The sequence below is a fragment of the Dipodomys spectabilis genome, unplaced genomic scaffold (assembly GCF_019054845.1).
Source record: "Dipodomys spectabilis isolate Male_0828 unplaced genomic scaffold, ASM1905484v1 ptg000532l, whole genome shotgun sequence".
In the NCBI taxonomy this organism is placed as follows: domain Eukaryota; kingdom Metazoa; phylum Chordata; class Mammalia; order Rodentia; family Heteromyidae; genus Dipodomys; species Dipodomys spectabilis.
Genome location: NW_024871209.1, coordinates 433,959 through 455,100, shown reverse-complemented (window position 1 = coordinate 455,100; position 21,142 = coordinate 433,959). Strand labels below are relative to the sequence as shown.

Below are 21,142 nucleotides of genomic sequence, written 5' to 3'. Positions count from 1 at the left end.
GCCCCCTTGTCACCTCTCACATGAATACTTTCCTCTTTTCTTTCTTAAATAAGCTTTAACCTTTTTTGGGTTTTTGGTCGGTTGTGGGGCTTGAACTCCGGGCCTGGGCGCTGTCCCTGCACATTTCAGCTCAAGGCGAGCGCTCTACCGCCTGAGCCACAGTGCCACTTCCGGTTTTCTAGTGATTTATTGGAGATGAGTCTCACGGACTTTCCTGCCCGGGCTGGTTTTGAACCGTAACCCTCAGATCTCAGCCTCCTAAGTAGCGGGGATGACAGGCGGGAGCCACCGGCGCCTGGCCAAGCTTTAACTTTTTGAAAAAAATTATAACAGTGATGTCCAGAGGGGTAAGGCGTGACTTTCCAGGGTTAACATGTGACCCTTGGCACCAGTGGCTCCCACGTGTAATCCCAGCACCTGGGGGGAATGAGGTTGTCTGGGAGGATCCCAGTTCAACACCAGCCCTAGCAGGAAAGTTCACAAGACCCCTTCTCAATGGAGAGCTGGATGCCACCCTGCACACCTGTCCTCCGAGCCACAGGAGGACAGTGTCAGTGGATGGCACCAAGTGTACGTCTACACAGGAAGCAGACTGCCTCAAAACAACCAGTAGTAAAGCCGGGCAGGTGGCTCGCGCCTGTCATCCTAGCTACTCAGGAGGCTGAGATCTCAGGATCACTGTTCAAAGCCAGCCAGGGCAGGAAAGTTTGTGAGACTCTTATCTCCAAGAAACCACTACAAAACCAGAAATGGTGCTGTGCTCAAGTGGTAGAGCGCTTGCCTTGAGCTGAACAGTGCAGGGACAGTGCCCAAGCTGGCCCAGAGTTCAAGCCCCAGACCAACCAATAAACAAAACAACAGTAAACTGGCTTGAAGGCATGGCTCGGAGGGAAACCCACTTGCCTAGCAAGAGTGAGGACCAGTGTTCAAATAGAGAAGAAAGCAAAGTGAACATGTCCTTTCATAGGAAAGTAGAAAACACTGAGAGCAGCATCCAGCCGGGCGTGGCTTCAGCTCCAAGGTTCCCCAGATGTGTATGGCCTCACAAGCAACCGTGCTTACCATGCAAACCCCGAAGCCTGGCCAGGGCCCGGTGGCTCATGCCTGTCATCCTCGCTACTCAGGAAGCTGAGATCTGAGGATCACATTTGGAAGCCAGCTCAGAAGTAAAGTCCTGAGACTCTTATCTCCAATTAACCACCCCTCCCCAAAAAAAAAAGTGAAGTAGAGCTGTGGCTCAAAGTGGTAGAGCACTATCCTTGTGTGGAAAAAACTGGGGAACAGCGCCCAGGGCCTAAATTCAAACCCCACAACTGACAAAAACAAATAAAAACCAAAGCCATGTGAGCAGCTTGAATACTAAGCATTTCTGGCCATCATTAACCAATCTGTGAGACAAGATAGAGCCTTTGCGTAGCTCACCCCATGCCTTGGCTTGAAGGAGAGGGAAAAGGACACTTCTAGATGCTTAAATAGATGAATTATGGCCAAGTACATGAGGCTCATGCTACTCAGGAGGCTGAGATCTGAGGATTGCAGTTTGAAGCCAGCCTGGGCAGAAACATATGAGACTTTTATTAACTAACAAAAAGTCAAATGTGGAATTGTTGTCAAGTGATATAGCGCCCCGGCCTTGAACAATAAAGCCAAGCAAGAGTGAAGGCCCTTGGTTCAAACTCAGCACGCACACACACACACACACACACACACACACACACCCCTCTGTTGATCATAATGAGAGCTGGGCATTGTGGTATACAGTTGTAATCCCGATATTCAGGAGACTGAGATAGGACATTTAAGACCAGCCTGGAATACATAACTTATGTGTCCATATCAAAACCTACACACAGATGTTTTCACCAGCTTTATTCACAATTGCCAAACGCAGAAGCCAATGCCCTTCAGTGGATGAGTGGATAAACCATGGCCCATACAGACAATGGAGTGCTAAAAAAGAAATAAGCCTCCATGTAGTCTCTGGCTACCCAATGACTCCAACTCTATGATCTGAGCAATGCAAAACTGTGAGGATGGGAAGATTTGTGACCTGGCAAGGACAGAAAGATGAGTAGGCAAAGCATGGGGCTTTCAGAGCAAAGAAATGGTCACTGGTGTCTGGTGAGATCTGTGAAGATCCCCTTCAAGAGATAGGGACCAGGGCTCAGCATTTTGCCCCAGGTCTTTGACCTAAGATCTTGGAATAAGAATTCCTTCACAAAAGTAAGAATTTGGCAGTGTTTAAGCAAGAAGAAGCCAAAGGCAGCTCTAAGGGGCAGAGCGAGGGTGCTCTGAGAAAGATGCTGTTGTTGATCAGGAGGATGTAGGGTGAAAAAGTGGGCTGGGAGTTGGCCCTAATCTGTCCTGGGTAAGTGTTCCCCTCTGTTCCCGATACCTGGTACTTTCTTGCTGGAACACTGTGATCTACTGGGCCCATGGATTTCAAAGTTGGTCTGCTGATTAAATCTGGGTCATTGTGACATAACTGTCCAAAATTCCTTTTGAACAAAGGAAGGGTTCTGCCAGATGGATGTCCTTAAGATGGATGTCCAACCTTGAGATAGCTATTATTTTTCTTTGCCAACACATTTGTGATCAGACAAGTCCTTTTCCCACGTGGCATTTTAAAATCTTTAAGGCTAAATGTTTCTTTTAGCTATTCATGTTCTGTTCCCAGAATGCAGTGATTACTTGGGCCAGCAGGCTGAGTCAGGGAGATGGAAGGTGTGTGTGTGTGTGTGTGTGTGTGTGTGTGTGTGTGTGTGTGTGTGTGTGTGTGTGTGTGTGTGTGTGTGTGTGTTAAGTAAATGTTGCAGCTGAGTAGGGAGTATAAGACTTAAAGGAAAGGCGGCACTGTCTGTGTGCCTCCCAGCTCGCTAGACGATGATAAGGTGCTTATCTCTGAATTCGGGCTGCTGTTTCCCACGCCTCACTCTCTGGGATCTACCCCTTCTCAAACCCAGCCAGATGGATGCATGTCATAAACCCCAGAGTGGACACCCCAAGAGTGAGCGGCTAGAGCAGACGTTGGTACTTTCTGCTCAGCTGGGGGTGGGCGGGGGAGGGAATGAAATGTGCCCTACCAAGTGAATGAAAAGTAGCACCTCTTCCCTAGGATAAGATGAAATGGGGTCCCACGCAGCCTGCTGTCTTGGGACAGGGCATTAATAGGTGTCCCATCCTCACTGGTGCCCGATTGCTGGACTTGCTGTTTTCTGTTCTCATCTCTGTTGTGTCCTCCTTCCTGTCCTCTGCAGCTCATTCTATTTAACTGACTTGAAACAACTCATGAATGCTTTCGTTTCTAATAAAGCATTTAAATTCTTAAGTCCCCATTCTAAGACTTGATTGGCACCACAAAACTTTTGAGATATATTTTTGGTCATGGGGCTTGAACTCTGGGCCTGGGTGCTATCCCTCAGCTCTTCAGCTCAAGGCTAGCGCTCTACCATGTGAGCCACAGTGCCAGTTCCAGCCTTTTCTGCTTATGTGGTGCTGAGGAATCGAACCCAGGGCCTCATGCACGCAAGGCAAGTGCTCTACCACTGACCCACCTTCCCAGCCCCAACTTTTGATATTTTGCTTGCATTGTTACTTAGTTCTAAGTGTACTGTGTGTGTGGTGTGAGTGTGTGTGTGTGGTGTGTGTGTGTGGTGTGTGTGTGTGGTGTGGTGTGTGTGTGTGGTGTGTGTGGTGTGAGTGTATTGTGTGTGTGTGGCGTGTGTGGTGTGAGTGTGTGGTGTGTGTGTGGTGTGTGTGTGGCATGTGTGGCGTGTGTGGTGTGTGTGGCGTGTGTGGTGTGTGAGTGTGTGGTGTGTGTGGTGTGTGTGTGGTGTGTGTTGAGTGTGTGGTGTGCGTGTGTGGTGTGAGTGGTGTGTGTAGTGTGTGTGGTGTGTATTGTGTGGTGTGTGTGGTGTGTGTGGTATATGTGTGGTGTGTGTGTGGTGTGTGTTTGAGTGTATTGTGTGTGTGAGGTATGTGTGTGGTGTGTGTATTGTGTGTGTGTGGTGTGTGAGTGTATTGTGTGTGTGGTGTGTGTGTGATATATATGTGGTGTATGTGGTGTGTGTATTGTGTGAGTGTGAGGTGTGTGGTGTGTGAGTGTATTGTGTGTGTTGTGTGTGTATATTCTGTGAGTGTGAGTGGTGTGAGTGGATTGTGTGTGTGAAGTGTGTGGTGTGTGTGTGAGTGTACTGTGAGTGTGTGGTGTGAGGTGTGTGTGTGAGGTGTGTATTGTGGTGTGTGTGGTGTGTGTATTGTGTGTGTGGTGTGTGTGAGATGTGTGGTGTGTGTGTATTGTGTGTGTGTGGTGTGTAGTGTGTGTGTGGTGTGTGTATTGTGAGGTGTGTGTGGTGTGTGTGGTGTGTGTGTGTGATGTCTAGTGTGTATTGTGTGTGTGAGGTGTGTGTGAGGTGTGTGTGGTGTATGTATTGTGTGTGTGGTGTGTATGAGATGTGTGGTGTATTGTGTGTGTGTGGTGTGTAGTGTGTATTGTGTATGATGTGTGGTGTGTATTGTGAGTGTGTGAGGTGTGTGTGTGTGTGTGAGGTGTGTGATGTGTGGTGTGTATTGTGTGTGATGTGTGTAGTGTGTGAGTGTGAGGTGTGTGGTGTGTAGTGTGTGTGTGGTGTGAGGTGTGTGTGTGGTGTGTGTGTGATGTGTGCGTGTGGTGTGTATTGTGAGTGTGATGTGTGGTGTGTATTGAGTGTGATGTGTGGTGTGTGTGATGTGTGGTGTGTGTGAGGTGTGTATTGTGTGTGTGAGGTGTGTGTATATTGAGTGTGTGTGTGTGTGAGAGGTGTGTGTGTGAGAGGTGTGTGTGTGTGGTGTGTATTGTGTGGTGTGTGTGTGTATTGAGTGTGTGTGTGTGTGAGAGGTGTGTGTGTGTGGTGTGTATTGTGTGGTGTGTGTGTGTATTGAGTGTGTGTGTGTGTGAGAGGTGTGTGTGTGAGAGGTGTGTGTGTGAGAGGTGTGTGTGTGTGGTGTGTATTGTGTGGTGTGTGTGTGTGTGAGAGAGGTGTGTGTGTGCGCACGCGCACACTGGTCCTGCGGCCCCACGCAGGGCCCGAGCTCTGTCCTTGAGCTTCTTGCACCACAGCTCCCGTCGCTCTTCTGGTGGTTCTTTGGAGGTAAGAGTCTCCCGGACTTTCCGGCCCGGCTGGCCTTGAACCCGGAGCTCCGGTCTCAGGCTGCGTGTGCGCCTTTTGTCTGCAGGGCTGTGTCTGCAAGGCAGGGGTGCGCCACTTAGACCACGGCCCCGTCCCGGCTTTGCGTCGCTCGGACAGCCGGGACTCGCCGGGTGCTGCCGGCCGACCCCATCCGGGTAACTGGCGGGGGGAGGGGGAGAGGGGGGGAGGGTCGCGCGCGCCCGCGGCGGCACCGCCCCGCCCCTCCGCGGGCGGGCGCGCGCACGCATTTCGCAGCTTGACCGTAAAGCGAGGCGCGGGCGTGTCGTGAAAGGGGCCGCAACGCGCAGAGTCCGGTTGACGACCACCGTTTTGGTTGACGGCCGGGACTCCATTTTGTCCGGGGCTGCTCTGCTCGCAAGTCGCTGCTCTCCGCGTCTTCTCTCGGGGGGAAAAGTTTCCGAGGGGGAAAAGTTTCCGGGGAGACCCCGGAGCAGAGGCCGAGCGCCGCGCGCGCCCCGCCTTGCGCCCCGCAGACGCCGCCCGCGCGGACCCGAAGCGGCGAGGAGATGCGGCCCCTGGACGTGGCGGAGCCGGCCGAGCCCGGGGAGGTGGAGGTGCTGGAGCCCGAGGAGGACTTCGAGCAGTTCCTGCTGCCCGTCATCCGCGAGATGCGCGAGGACGTGGCGGCGCGGGCGCGCGCGCGGGCGCGGCCCCGCGGCAAGCTGTGGGGGGCGGGGCGCGCGCTCGTGCCCGCGCGGACGCAGGTGGAGGCCGCGGAGGAGAGCGCCCTGAACCGCCTGCAGCAGGGCGCGGGCGCCGCCGACAAGGCCGCCCGCAGCGACAAGGCCGACGAGAAGGCGCAGGAGATGGCGAAGATGGCCGAGATGCTGGTGGCGCTGGTGCGGCGGATAGAGAAGAGCGCGTCGTCGTCGTGAGCCGGGCGGGCGCGGTGAGCGCGGCGGGGCGTGGACGTCCGGGGGGGCGGGGGGGAGCGGGAGCGGGGGCCCGGGGAGCGCAGTGGGGGGGAGCCCCGGGAGCGGGGGGCCCACGGGGAAGCGCAGTGGGGGGGAGCCCCGGGAGCGGGGGCCCCCCGGGGAGCGCAGTGGGGGGGAGCGGGAGCGGGGGCCCGGGGAGCGCAGTGGGGGGGAGCCCCCGGGAGCGGGGGGCCCCGGGGAGCGCTGGGAGCGCAGTGGGGGGGAGCCCCCGGGGAGCGCAGTGGGGGGAGCCCCGGGAGCGGGGGCCCGGGGAGCGCAGTGGGGGGGAGCCCCCGGGAGCGGGGGGCCCCGGGGAGCGCTGGGAGCGCAGTGGGGGGGAGCCCCCGGGTGTGGGGGGGCCCACGGGGAGGTGGGGAGCCCCCAGGGAGCGCAGTGGGGGGGAGCCCCGGGAGCGGGGGGACCCCGGGGAGCGCTGGGAGCGCAGTGGGGTGGGGAGCCCCCGGGGAGCGCAGTGGGGGGAGCCCCCGGGGAGCGCAGTGGGGGGGGAGCCCCCGGGGAGCGCAGTGGGGGGGAGCCCCCGGGAGCGGGGGGCCCCGGGGAGCGCTGGGAGCGCAGTGGGGGGGAGCCCCCGGGTGTGGGGGGGCCCACGGGGAGGTGGGGAGCCCCCAGGGAGCGCAGTGGGGGGGAGCCCCGGGAGCGGGGGGACCCCGGGGAGCGCTGGGAGCGCAGTGGGGTGGGGAGCCCCCGGGGAGCGCAGTGGGGGGAGCCCCCGGGGAGCGCAGTGGGGGGGGAGCCCCCGGGAGTGGGGGGCCCCCCGGGAGCGCAGTGGGGGGGAGCCCCCGGGTGTGGGGGGGCCCCAGGGAGCGCAGTGGGGGGGAGCCCCGGGAGCGGGGGGACCCCGGGGAGCGCTGGGAGCGCAGTGGGGTGGGGAGCCCCCGGGGAGCGCAGTGGGGGGAGCCCCCGGGGAGCGCAGTGAGGGGGGAGCCCCCGAGAGTGGGGGCCCCCGGGGGGCGCAGTGGGATGGGGAGCCTCGGGAGCGGGGGCCCCGGGGAGCGCAGTGGGGTGGGGACCCGCCGGGAGCGGGGTTACCCCCCCAAGAGCGCGATGGCGGCGCACGCCCGTGCTCGCTGCTCTCTTGGGCGCACTCCACAGGGGACAGGCAAAGCCGGGGTCGTTTTCCTGTCCCCACACGGGGTGCGCCCTCACCCGGGGTGCAGTCCCTTAGAGAGATCGTACAACTCTCAGCCCCAAAGTCGGGCGAACGCGGCCCACCCTGCGGCGCCGCGCAGAGCCAGCCCCCAGAGCTTTCCAGATTTTGCTAGAAGACCGAGGGGCATCACTACACCCCTTCCCGCGGGGCCCCAGCGGGGGGACGTCACCGCGCCAGGATTAACCCCTTGTTGACCGAGTCTCTCTATCTGCCGTAGGTTTCCAGCCAGTGGATTCTGGTCGCGTGATGGAGGAGCTGGAACCAGAGAGCCTTTTGTTTTTTTCCCTTTTTTCTCTGTCTGCACTCTGTTCTCACTTACACTGCGTTTCTGCGATGGTCTGTGGTTGATGACCTCAATAGGCGTTCTGATGGTTGGATGTTTTGTTTGGGGAAATAACGTGTATTTGGAAAACGCTCCCATGCGCACGATTAGGGCCCGGATTGTGAGCTCTCGCGAAGTCACGCGTGTTCTGGGCTTTGGTGGTGGTTTGTAAATTCTGAGGTGCTTTGATCTTTCCCGTGTGACCTGATCGCCCCCTGGAACTTTGCGTCTGTGTGCGTGCATGAGCTCTGGAGGTGCTGAAGGGGCTGCGTTATAGAAGACTCCGGGAAGCGCTGCTGAAGAAGGGGCCAGACTCGAGCTGGGAACGTGGGTGGGCCCGACCTGGCTGGGACTGATGAGCGCGAGAAGGGGGGAGGTGGATTGTTTGCATTTGGGGACTTTAATTCCTGTGTGAGACCAAAGGAGGAGAGATGTATTTTGTTCAAATTTTAAATTTTATGTGACACACTGTCTGATGTAACCCATTTGGTGAATTTGTTTAGACAACCTAACTCGGCTCTATCTGACCTGGAACCTAGATGAGACCCTGACACTCCATACAAGCTGATGTCATACCCTCCTGCATTTTCGGGGTGTCTAGGCATAAAGTTAAAGGTTTGCGAAGAAACATGGAAGTATCTGCAGTGGACGCTCAGTGGGCAGAGAGGAGGCATCTGGGAGGTCCGTCTGTTGTCCAGCTCCGTTCATTTCAGTAGCAGACCTGACAAGTGTTTGAGGTCAAAACCCTACCGTGTTTGAAAAACAAAAAGTAACCTTACCATGTTAATAAAGTATTCACTTGCTTGAAAAGACAAAAAATTAAGAATTTTTGTTTAAGGATGAAGTCTTCTTGAATATTCTTGCTTCCGAAACTCTGGGCCTCTGACAGAGGGTGGGGGGGTTGGCTCTGCTGGAATCCCAGTAAAGAATGTTCTTGGTGCCTGGCTGGTGGCTCTCGCCTGTAATCCTAGCGACTCAAGAAGCTGAGATCTGAGGATCTTGGTTCAGAGCCAACTGGGGCAGGAAAGTCTGTGAGACTCATCTCCAATAAACCACCAGAAAACCAGGAGTGGTGCTGTAGCTCAAAGAGTACCTTGCCTTGAGCTGAAGAGCCCAGCGACAGTACCCAGGCCCAGAGTTCAAGCCCCATGACCAAAGTATGTGTGTGGTGAGAGGTGGGGTGGGAATATACTTGGTTTTCAGTTTGGGAATGAACTTGACGGAACCCTATAGTTTAGGCCTGCCTTACCTTCTCACAGCCAAGCTATCTCCAGTGTTTCAATTTAGGACTATCTTAGCATCTTCACTAGGCATGTGGATTGCCATACAAAGATCAAGTGCAGAATGGAAGGGTAGGTACAATGATGCACAGCCCCTTCCTAAGGGAGAGCTGTATCCCCAAGCTGCAGAAGGTGGGGTCAGCCACACCCCTTTCCAGGGAGGCCTATATCCTGAAGGCCCTGCCTCATTACAGCCTGGGGTAGTGTGTCCTTCCCTTACACAGAAGTTGGGTCCTGAAGAACTCAGCTTTGTTCTAGTTTTCACTTTATGAGAGTGCTTCCTGGGGGAGCTAGCTGGTAGGATATGAAATGAAGTCCTGCTCAGGAGTTCTAATGTAGAAATGCTCAGGGGAGCTCACTGGAAGCTCACTTGGAATTCTAGTTACTAAGGAGGCTGGGATCTGAGGATGACAGTTCAAAGCCAGCCCAGGCAGGAAAGTGTGAGACTCTTACCTCCCAATTTAACACCAAAAAGCCAGAAGTAGACCTTTGGTTCCAGTGATGAAGAGCTAACCTTGAGACCCATTCAGGGTCTGAGTTCAAGCTCCAGGACTTAACTTGGGAGGCCCAGGACAGCTTCCTAGAGAAACAATTTGGAAGAGCTGCTGGGAATTTCAATCTAGAATGTTGGGAAAGGACAGGGATCCTGGAATCCACCTTGAGAACCAGTCTAAGACAGGGATTCTCCACCTGGGAGAACTTGGGAAAGCAGAAGGCTAGGCCCTTCAACAGGCCTGCTCTGGACACTGTCCTGGGGGCCCGGGGGGGGGGGGGGGGGGGGAGCAGCCTTCCAGTGGCCTGACAGCTACAGCCTCATAAACAGTAGGTGACTGTTCACTGTAAACCCACAATCACTTTAATGTCCACCGTTGCCTTTGCAGCCTTCCCTGCCTCGCCTGCTGTATTACAAATTTGTATTACACAATGCACCTTAGGGCATGTGACTGCTGTGTGATGACTCAGGATAATGATCTCTGGAGATGGTGGCTACCATGGAGACACAGGGTCCAGGCCTCACTGAGCCGCCAGCACCCCCTACTGTTGATGCTCAGACTGCATTTGGATTCTATTTGGTCCTTTGGTAAGGATGCTGCTTTCTAGGTCACATACACAGGCCTTCCGACTCTCTAAGAGATCCTCCAAGCAGACCTGGGACCTAGGGCCCTGCAGGATTCCTTGAGCAGCGCGGGAAGGCGGGGCCTTGTGTTCCCTTCACACCTGTGTCTTAACCCTTCTCCAGATGAGAGCTAGAATGGGCCTAGTCTCCATCTGAGGCTCCATTCTTACCCAGTGGTTGTGTGGAGTGCAGATTTGTGGAAACCAGATAGTTTAGAGCTGCATGAGAAGGGACACCTACAAAGTAAGCAGGGCACAAAGATCAAAGCGTAACTGGACACGTGTCCCCTGTGTACTTGCCATTCCAAGGCACTCTGTCAGTCCAAAGACATTACCCTTCCAAAACTGAAACTGTCTCCTGCATAATATAATGCAATCCAAACTGGGCCTAAAACATTGCGGGCTAAGTTAGGCGCCGGTAGCTCATGCCTGTAACCAACCCTTGCTACTCAGGAGGCTGAGATCTGAGGATCCCAGTTCGAAGCGAGCCCATGCAGGAAAGTCTGTGGGACTCTTATTTCCAATTAACACCAAAAAGCCAGCAGTGGGGCTATGGCTCAAGTGGTAGAGCAATAGCCTTAAGCAAAAAAGCTCAGGGACAGAGCCCAGGCCCTGAGTTCAAGTCAAAGGACCAACACATACAAATGTTAAACAGGCTAATTCCTGTAATGTCACATGAACTAGGGTAGCTCAAGGCCTCTAAAGCCCATAGGGCCTTTGTAGGAAGTCAGCTAGACCGGCACTGAGCCCTGTGAAATACAGAAGCCATGCAAATGCCGCCTGCTCCCAGGGAAGGCCAGTCAGGGTGAGACCTTAATTAACCACGCCTGTGACATGAATTCGGCATCTCCCTAGAGCTGAAGGGACAACAAACTGCTCAAGGATCTGGATACTTAACACAGGTGCCCTGGTGGTGTTTGTGACTGCCCTGCCCTGCTCGTCCTATTACTTTGCCAAAGCAGAACTCAACCAACGCTCTGGAGGTGGATCCCTGGCAGAAGCCAGGGCGGACCCCGGAGCAGTTCCCAGCCTCCAGAAAGCCTTTGCTGGAAGTTCTTCCTTGGACTGAGTTTGCTGGTGTCCCTATGGATAATAAATACTTGTGAAATGACTCTGGTTGCAGACCAACTAGCTATTTCCTTCAAACCTCAGTGTCTTCTCTCCACACAACTCACTGGATGGACTCAGCTTGGTAAAACTACAGGTGACCCTGGCATACCACAAACCCTGTTGAACAAAGCTAAAGACAAATGAGCCTTGTGTGTCAGCCACCAGCACTCCAGTGTTTTCCCACCGTCCCCTCCCTCCCTTTTCTTCTTTCTGTGCCAGTATTGAGAGTTGAACTTAAGGTCTACACACTGTTCCTTAGGTTTTTCACCCTAGGCTAGTACTACTAGCCTTTTACTGGTTAGTTGCCTTCTTACTAGCTAGGATTACAGGCAAGAGCCACCAGTGCCCAGCACTGGGGCCATTTTCTAACTAGCACTGGAGATGTTAATAGTTTCTGAGAAAGGTCAGGGCATTCTAGATGGATGGCCACAGCCCCCCTTTAACAAGCTGAGCACGAAAGCACTTCCTCCTGCCATCCCCCCCCTCTGCTGCCACCCACCTCACATTTCTGTCTGTAGGTCCCCAGCAAATCATCGCTGTGCAAACCTGGATCCACCTCGCCCTTGCTTTGACCATTTCACCCCTTCCTCCCCACTCTGGCAGCTGGTTCTCATAGCTGGGACCAGGCTTTTCTGCAACATTCAGTAATTAGACGGGTCGTGTTATTACTCATTGACTGACTGGTAGAGAGAAGGGAGATGAAAAAGACACAGGTCAGTGGATCAGCCCGGAGGTCATCCCGCAGTGGGCCCAAGGAGGTTGGGGACGTGCGTGCTCCTGTCCCCTCAGTCCCGGTACCTCAGCCACTGAGCTCGGGGCCCCCATCTTTCTGAGTGTGTTTAATGAGCTCCATCTGTGGAGAGCAGCCTGGAGGAGAGGCCGGCCAGGAGATCGGGGCCTGGGGCCCCGAGAGGGCCCCCGGGGCCGTGTCAGCGGCCCGCAGCCGGCTGGGTGGGGGGAGAGCAGCGAGGCGCGCGCCCGGCGGCCAGATCCGCTTCCACGACGGCGCTGACGGGAAGCGCCCCGGGCCGGCTCTGCGTGCCTCGCTCCCCTCGGCCCGGCCCGAGCCGCGACGGCAGCCTTCGAAGGCAGCCGGGGCGCCTGGGGACGCGCGCGGGGACACACGCGGGGCAGGGCTCGTCCGGCGGGCGGGCCTCCCGGCGGGCCCTGCGCGAGGCCGCAGACCCGGCCCCAGACCAAGGCGCGCCTCCGCCGGAGCCCGGATGTGAGGGCGTGCACGTGCTGGGCGCCCGGGCCGTCCCCGGGACGCTGACATCCCTTCCACCGTACTTTCCAGAAGAACCGCCTCGGCGCCGACGGGTCCGGACCCCCCTTTCGTGCCACACGACCTTTGCCCCCGAGGACCTCACAGGGGACTCCCCCCACACTCCCTTCGGGAGATCGCTACACGAACAGGTGGGTGGGCGTGCGCGTTCCGGCGCACACGTGCGCGCGCAGGGCGGTGAGAAGGGGGCGGGCGGGCGCGCGCCAACGAGGGCGCGCGGGCGGGCGGTGGCACAGTGACGTATATTGCGGGCGCCGGAAGCGGGGGCGGGCGCCGGAAGCGGTCGCGGCGGGCCATGGCGGGCAGCCCCGCAGGTGCCGAGCTGCCGCGCGAGGCGCCGGCCGAGGAGGCCGAGCCGCCGGGCGCCGCGTGGAGCGGGGACAGCGGCACGGTGTCCCAGAGCCACAGCAGCGCCTCGGGGCCGTGGGAGGACGAGGCTGGCGAGGACCTGCCGCTGCTGCGGCGCGCCGCGGCGAGCTGCGCCGCCTGCCTGCTGCCCGGCGCCGGGACGCGGCCCGAGGTGGAGGCCCTGGACGCCGGCCTCGAAGACCTGCTCTCCAGGGTGGACGAGTTCGCGGGCATGCTGGACATGATCCGCGGCGACTCGTCGCACGTGGTGAGCGAGGGCGTGCCGCGCATCCACGCCAGGGCCGCGGAGATGCGGCGCGTCTACGGCAGGATCGACAAACTCGAGGCCTTCGTGAGGATGGTGGGCCGCAGCGTGGCCCGGATGGAGGAGCACGTGGCCAAGGCGGAGGCCGACCTGGGCGCCTTCCCCAAGGCCTTCACGAAGCTCCTGCACGCCATGCACGTGCCCGCCCTCTTTAACCGGGCGTCCCCCGCCCGGCCTCAGCACGCGGCCTTTGAGCCACCCGCCCTGTTTCGGACCGAAGACCACTTCCCGTGTTGCAACGACAGACCCCAACTCTGAGTCAAACTGCACGAGAACCCCAAAGAAGAGCCTGAAGCATTAGCTGAAGATCGTATTACTTCCTATATGATGTTGCGGAATGGAATTTTAAAGTTCATTTTCTGCAGACCATTTCGCTTCCTTGATCCTGATACAAAGTGCGGTCTTCCAATTCTAACTTGAAGGCTGCTGGGTGGGGGATGGGAAGCCACATGAATGAACTTGTCCTCTACAATAGCGCTGTTCTTTGTGGATTTTCCTACTCAACTAACAGTGTTATCTTTTCAAGATTTATATATTTATTACTGTGAGAAAAATTACCAAGCCATTAAAGCCTTATTAATCATAATTGTGATTCTGTCTTCTATAGCCTACTTTTACAGTAGAGGGTTTATTATGTAGCATTCTTTTTAACTTTCCATAGCATGGGTTGTAAATGAAAGAAAATTAGACGAATTCCAAGGAAACGTTGATTTTTTTTTGTTTGTTTGTTTACAATGAATTATGAAGTTGTATTTGGCAATATAACCCTGTAGTTTTGGTTTATCCATAGGGAGCAAGTCTGTATGGTTATCCTTGCTGGGTCTGTAACTGAAGTACTAGGTAAAGTTTTTAGTTTTACTGGAAAAACTTTCCTGAGAAATATTTCACTTATGTCCCAATTTGCTTTAAAATAGGCATGCTGTTCATGATCTTGGGAGTGAGATAAAGCCAGCTTGGAAGTACCATCTGTGCCTGATATGAAAAACTAACCTCAGCTACTGTAACATCAATGTATCAGTTGAGAAGCCATTTGAGTGAAAGAATGTTGTTAGGATTTTGTTCTTTCACCCTGTCCACAAGTCTCTTGCATATACAAACTGACATGAATTTTAGATAGTAACATTGAAGAAGCACTAAGTTTATGTAGTTATTTTGTGTCTGGACACATCTTTGAGGTTCTTAGAAAAGGTGTTGTAATCTGTTTACCTAGCAATGAAGGAGTTGGGGTGATGGTATTCACACCAATCACAGGCCTTCATACAAATGAAAGTGCACCAATCACAGGCCTTCTACTGACCACCAGGGGAAGTAGTCCCCCTTCAATAAGATCATCTAGAATTCACTGGGCCTTATGAGAAGTCCTGTGCAAGCTGTTTGAAAGCAGTGGTTACATTGTCAATTCCTCAAAGTAAGAATTCCTTAGAAGAAGAATATAGCAGGGCGCTGGTGGCCCACGCCTGTAATCCTAGCTACTAGGAGGCTGAGATCTGAGAATCACCGTTCAAAGCCAGCCTGAGCAGGAAAGACCATGAGACTCCTATCTCGAAGTGGCGCTGTAACTCAAGTGGTAGAGCACTCGCCTTGAGCTGAAGAGCTGAGGGACAGCGCCCAGGCCCAGAGTTCAAGCCCCATGACTGACAAAAAAAAAAGAATATAAATGGGGCTATAGGAAACAGGTGTGGTTGAACACAGCTGTAATCTTACCACTCAAAAGGTTAAGTCAGGAAGAGCTGACTACTATGCCACTTCATAGAGGTCAAATTGAGATTAGAATGAGACTATCTTAAGAGAATGACCAGGCTCTGGTTGTTCACACCTCTCAAGAGTCTAGATCTGAGGATCTTGGTTTGAAGCTATCCTTGGGCAGGAAAGCCCATGAGATTCTAATCTCCAATAAACTACCAAAAAGATGGGTGAAAGTAGAACTGTGTTTCAAGTGGTAGAATACATAAAGAAGCTCAGGGACAGTGCCCAAGGTCCTGAGTTCAAGCCCTAGGACCGGTACCATTAAAAAATGGCAGCATATAATACGTATACTCCTCTTTTTTCCTTTGTTATTTTCTTTCTTCCTTTCCCTCCTTCCTTCCTCTCTTTTCTTCCCCTCTCCCTCTTTTCTGTACTGGGGCTTGACCTTTAAGCTACCCCTCCAGCCTCTTTTTGCATTGGTTGTTTTCAAGGTAGAGTCTTGCTTTATGCCTAGGCCAGACTGGGCTGCAATCTTCCTATTTGCACTTTCCTGTGTTGCTGGAGATGACAGGCAGGCATCACCATGCCCCAGCCACAAGCTGAGATGAAGTCTCATTTACTTTTTGTCTAGAATGGTCTCGAACCACAATCCCCCCCCCCCTCCACCATCCAAATCGTGAGGGTTGCAGGCTTGAAGAACCCTACCCAGCTAAAATGCACACCCTTGAGCGTGGCACCCTTGAGAGCCATCCATCTAACCACACATGTAAAGAGCACATTCCTTTTGTTCTTGCTATGCTCACATGGCCAATGAGGCCTTTTCTGAGGAAGAGACTTTGACCTCTCTTTTTTTCTTCCTAGGTCCTTGGCTCCATGGAGGCTGGAAACCCTGTTCTGGGAGCCTCAACTCTGGCTCTAACCCTCAGGACCCTGCCAGAGGTACTCTCATCCCCATGCTCCTGGGCCACAGCCAACATGCCCTGAACTGGTGATTCCTGAGACCAGTCCCACATCCTCCAGCTCAGCCATATGTGAGCATACAGAGGAGACAGTGTCATTTGCTTGTCACCTAGCCAGAGGTTCCCTGCATGCCTTGAAGGCCACTCTAGCACATAGCTACCAACCACTACACCATCGCACCTCCTCTCTTAGCTGACAGCTTTACCTAAGATGGTCTAGGGTGGAGAGCCTCTGGCAGGTGGCATCATCTGTGCTAAGAGCAGAAAAAGGATAAGGGGGCAGAGCAGCATGTGCAAAGACCCCTTTAGTTATTCATCTTAGGCATTTGGTCATGAAAATATAAATGCAAGAAACATCGGTATGTAGGATTTCCTTTCTTGATTTTTAGTTTAGTTCTATTTTGAACTGAGAACAGACATGGTATTTTTCGTTGTTGTTATTGGTCATGGGGCTTGAACTCTGGGCCTGGGTGCTATCCCTGAGCTATTCAGCTCCAGGTGAGCACTGTACCCCTTGAGCCACAGTGCCACTTCCAGTTTTCTGGTGGTTATTTGGAAATAAGAATCTCACATGCTTTCTTGCCTGGGCTGGCTTTGAACTGCGATCCTCAGATCTCAGCCTCCTGATTAGCTAGGATGACAGGCGTGAGCCACAGGTGTCTGGCTATGTTATGGTTTTTACTTTAATTTTAAGATACATTTTACAGCCCAGAGTGTGGTAACACGCAGTCTTTCCATGATGTTTATGAGTAGAGAGAGAAGAGTCCATGGCACCAGGCACACAGTGGTCTGTGTGGGGACTGTGCTTCTTGGCTACTCATCCTGCTGGGCAGGGGACAAGTCTAGGGTGGTGGCAGTGGTGCTCACTCAGGACCTTCACATTGAAAGAGGTTGGAAAACCACACCCTTGCAGAGGGAAGGTGTGGATGCACGTGTGTGCAGAAGGCATTGTCACCAACTTCTAACAGCATGGGATGATGTTCTTCACAGGGGGCTGTGCCTTCCTAGCAAGGGAGAGAGAAAGAGCAGTGTGTCGGAATGCCGCTAGACACCCACTCCCAGGGCCAGATCACATGTGTTCACGCTCCCTCTGCCCTCTTAAGCTCCCTTACTCTTGGAGCCATGTTTATGTGAGCTGTTCCTCACTTTTCCTGCCCTAAAGTGGGTTTTTAGAGCAGAACCTAACTCCTCTTTAGCTCTCCAGAAAGACAGTACCTGAAATGACCAGCAGGGGGTGTTTGAGCTGGGGACCCTTAGAAGGAAGGGGGTGGGGAAACTTCCTGGAGGACCTGGTCTGGACAGAAACCTGTGACACTGGATGCGAGGGAGGCGGGGCTGATGCACCGGCACCAGCGCTGGCAGTAGCTGTAGGTGACATTCATGACATCTAGACTCGATCCTGGGCTCCCTGGCAGCTTGGCAATGGGAAAGAGCAGGGGCTTGAGCATCTGATACACCTGCCTCTTTCCTGCTGTATCCTAGCTGGGGAACCTCAGACAGGCCACTGCCCTCTTTGAGCCTCTGTTTTCTCATTTGTGAAGTGGGAACGAGAGTGCCCCTGCCTGTAGTTGCACCAAGGCTTATTGGGTCTGATAACCTGACCAGCCCTCAACAGCAGTGGGCCCAATCCTGTAGTGGAAGCAGCCTGGGGTTGAATCTGCAGCGGATTGCTGTGGAGGAGCACAGCTAGCAAGAAGTGAGAGAGGTGACCCTGGTTTACGAGCATGGAGGCTGGGAGACCAGGCAGGCAAGAGGTAAGGGATGGAGAGAAATCAGAAAGAAGATACCAGACTCATGGACTAGCTGCACGTGGGGCAGGGAAGGGGGCAAGGAAGGCCAGCCCAGACCTTCAGTGTAGGCACTGGGAGAATGGAGGTGCCCATCACAGAGGCTGGTGGCTTGGTTTAGGGGAGGCTGGCAAGGAATTCTGAAGGGTGCCACATGGAAGCTTCCAGGCCTTTAGAAATCGTGATTTTCATCTTTTCTCTGAGTCCTTCTGAGCTACCTGCAGAGCTGGGCCAGGCCAGTGCTCAGCTCCCATCCACCATGGGCTTCTGCTGTCATAAAACAGCACCAGAAAATTCTAGGAAACAGAAATGAAAAACTAAAGGTAGACAGAAAAGCCCCAAACATGTCTTCACCAATGAGGTGAGACTATCCCAGAGAATACAGACGGCCCACGCGCTCTCTGTACTGCTTCACTGACTTCTTATCCTCATGCCTGGCCAGTTCCCCTCTCCACCGGCTCACTTCCTGCCACAGGTGGGAAAACAGAGGCCAGACAAAGGAGCAGAGGCTCCAGGGCATCCTGAAGTCAACCCCAGTGCAACAATCCCTGGTGTTTTAGCTTCTGATAGTTCTTCCAAGTGTAAAGTCAGCTGGAGACACAATTACTGCTTGATGGAAATGGACGGACAGCAGCCTGCATGCTCCTCTAGGGCCAGAGAAGTTAAGTCAACTGCCTGTGATCACACAGCCTGCAGGGAGCAGAAGCAGAGTGGAGCCCAGCAGGCTGGCTCCTGTCTTTGCGTTTAGCTCGCCTGAACAGCTTCATTCATATGCACATTGTTCCTTCTTGTCTTCTTTTTTTTAGGCCTAAGACCAGAACTCAAACTCAATACCCGATGCTTTCATTCATTGCCTAGTACTCTACCAACTGAGCCACGGCCTCCAACACTCCCTGGACCACTCCAGGGAGAGGGACCAACATACAAAACACACGGAGGTCAGTGAAGCAAACCAAATTTTAAACTTTTTAAACAAAACTAAAGTCTGATTATAGGAGATGGACGTGATAGCCTGGGTCTGATGGTTGACTTGGGGAAGGGAGAGCCCTGAGCCACTTCTTCCCAGTTCAAAGGGAGCTATGGACCCTTCAGTGACTCTGCTTCAGTGTCTTTGCCCTGGGGAATCCCAGGAGTCATTGGAGGCTTTCCTGGGTGGTCCACTAAGTGGTCACCCACAGGGCTGCACATCAGGCTCCATCCACCCTGGCACTGCTGACAATAGCAACACTCAGTATTTGTAAGCTCTCTGGACATGCTGCCTGTGGTCACTAGAGGGCAGTGTGATGCCGCTGGCATCCCTGTGATACACACTGCGCGTAAGCTAGTTATTGTCACTGAGGACAAGGAGCTAGCTCAGTGTGAAACGCCCCCTCCCTTCCTGCTTTGGAGACCCAGTCCTCAGAAGTTTCCCCTTGCTCCAGCCAGCCTTATCTCTTGGGGATTAGCTGTCCACTGAGCCTGGCTGCTATACACTGAGTATACACTAAAGGTCGCTAGGAATGTGCCCCAGTACTGGCGGTGGGAGGTCATTCCTGGAAGGGTTCTGGACAGAAATGCTGAGCACAACAAAACCAGGAACTTTGTCACTTAATATCTTCTTTAGATCCCGGGCTGCCACTCCGCAGGACTGCAAGAATGAGAGAAGACATCCACAGCCCTCCCTTTAGAAGAGCCCAGAAACACTGGACCACTGCGACCACCTACCTTCCCTGGGGGGGCGGGGGGGAATCACACAGAAGCTTCTCCCTTGGGCAGAAGAAGTTGGTTAGAAGGCGAAGAACCTCATCTGCCGCCGCGCAGGCTGGTGGTTAGGAAGGCTCTTTCTCTCCTGTCCCTCTGCCTCCAGACCCGATGGTTCCCTCGGCAGCAGTGATTCAAACAGGAGCAGTTCAAGGCCCCAAGGCCCTGCACTGGCTCTGCAATGTGCTGCACAGATCTCATCCTCATCTGCCTGCTGTTCCGCCTGCCCCTGGGGTCTCCCTGTCAGCCCCATGTTTGGTGAGGCTTATTCTGGGAGAGCCCCATGATGAGGCACCCGTGTTGGTCAGAGGGCTGGGGGCAGGGTCCCGGGAGACAGCCAGCGTCTCTGCCGGAGCCCCAAGCACACAGAGGACGGGCAGGGGCAGGGGCAGGGAGTCCACGGCTGACAGCGAGCCCCTCTCAACAGCCCACCCTTGTGGCCTTGCAGGGGGTTCTGTGCCAGCCGGGCAGCCTGCCTACACGCCACACACGACCCTTCTCACCCCATACTGTAGCACATGCACGCCCCACCCCCGTGGTGAGCTCCACCCCCACAGGGGTCAGAGGTCAGGGCTGGGGGGGGCCCTGGGTCCTCCCTGGCAGCAGCGTTCTCTGTTCTGCTTCTCATGCTCACCCTGCGGTCCCTGCAGGCCCTCACTTTCTGGAGGTGTTGGGGAACATGCGCACAGAGCTTCCCCTACCTATGGGTTGGAAATTTAAAGTTGTGGTTTGTGTCCTGAGGGAGCAGGGAGGAGGAGGGGGGGGAGGAGAGGGGCAGGAAGAGGAGGCAGAGGAGGCAGCAGGCGTGGCCCTCTCCCCGTGCTGGAGGGGTCCCCAAGGCCTCCAGATTTGCACTGAACTACCTGTGCCCAGGCCGTGGCCGGGGAGGAGGCAGATGGGCCTCGTGCGTGTTGGCTCTGTCTCAGGCCATGCTGTCCTCCCTTCATAATGATCTTCTTCTTCCTGGCCGCTCTCTTGGCCCCCAGACCACGGGCTCAGTGAGCTATTCTGGGCGCCTTGCCTGCCCACCCTGGACACACTCAGGCCTTCTGTCTGCCCACGCCGACCTGTGGAACTTTCATAATGCAGCCTTGTTCCCCCCACTGGACAGGCACCCACGTCTGTTCCTGGGGGCCACGAGAGGAGGGGGCAGTGCCAGCTGGGGGGGGGGGGTCTGCACTTGGCCAGTTTCTAGGAAGACATGGGCTATGTGTGGCCAGCACGGGGGCCACCTCTTTGTCGGCAGCCCCTCCAGCTTCTGTAAGAGCAGAAGGCCGCTGCCCAGCTCCCCTGAGAGAGGCTTCCTGCTGAGGCCACAGGGGCGCAGAGCCTCGGCACAGGCTGTGCAGCTGAGCCTCCTGCCGCTGCCTCCTTTCTCCTCCTTCAAGGCTGAGCGTAGGTTTTCCTCTTTCTTGTTTCAACAGGGTTCCAGAGCTGAGGACTTCTTTGTCTCATCCCCCTGTTTGGATTTCACCACGGATAATCCAAAAGGGTCCCCTGACCCCTCTGTCTCCTCTGTACACTGAAACGCTTCAGGGGTCCAGGAAAACTGCACCTGGCTCAGCCATGCTCCCTGGAGCCTAACCCAGCACCTGCCTCAGTCACAGCAAGGCTCACTGGTGAACGCATGAGCCACCCAGTCAAGATCAGCAATCAACCTGTGCATCCGTGAAGCGGTAATTCAGTGCATTCATTCACTAACGAGACCAGGAGACACAGGCAGAAGACAGATTTTTCTCTCTAGCAGGAATCCTTGTCTAAGACATATTTTTATTCATTTGCTCTTTCTCCCTCACCTTTAATCCCTTCCTGGGCAGAAGCAGGACAGGTTCCCATAACCCACAACGAGTCCCAGGCAGGGGACACCAGGCCTGGCACACACAAGGCACAAGGAATGCTAATTGAGTAGC

At 54.9% G+C, this 21,142-nt stretch overlaps 2 protein-coding genes and 1 long non-coding RNA gene across 4 annotated transcripts; all 3 read left to right on the top strand.

Moving 5' to 3' along the window:
- The first annotated feature begins 5,479 nt into the window (after positions 1-5,479).
- Positions 5,480-7,686, top strand: Mrfap1 (Morf4 family associated protein 1). 2 transcript variants are annotated; one of them, XM_042670293.1, is made up of 2 exons: positions 5,480-6,078; positions 7,492-7,686. In XM_042670293.1, the coding sequence occupies exon 1, from the start codon at positions 5,696-5,698 to the stop codon at positions 6,062-6,064; it is 369 nt and encodes a 122-aa protein (XP_042526227.1). In that variant the 5' UTR covers positions 5,480-5,695; the 3' UTR covers positions 6,065-6,078; positions 7,492-7,686. The 2 variants fall into 2 exon arrangements, with proteins under 2 accessions (XP_042526227.1, XP_042526226.1); XM_042670292.1 differs by having other exon boundaries at positions 5,482-6,087.
- Positions 7,687-12,357: 4,671 nt separating this feature from the next.
- Positions 12,358-19,484, top strand: LOC122099747. The gene is made up of 4 exons (XR_006145998.1): positions 12,358-12,518; positions 15,608-15,685; positions 18,299-18,430; positions 19,096-19,484. It is a non-coding gene; the product is annotated as an uncharacterized LOC122099747 (long non-coding RNA).
- On the top strand, positions 12,670-13,646 carry Bloc1s4 (biogenesis of lysosomal organelles complex 1 subunit 4). Its single transcript, XM_042670278.1, has one exon. It carries the CDS (start codon positions 12,683-12,685, stop codon positions 13,316-13,318), a length of 636 nt encoding a protein of 211 aa, XP_042526212.1. The 5' UTR covers positions 12,670-12,682; the 3' UTR covers positions 13,319-13,646.
- Positions 19,485-21,142: the final 1,658 nt, after the last annotated feature.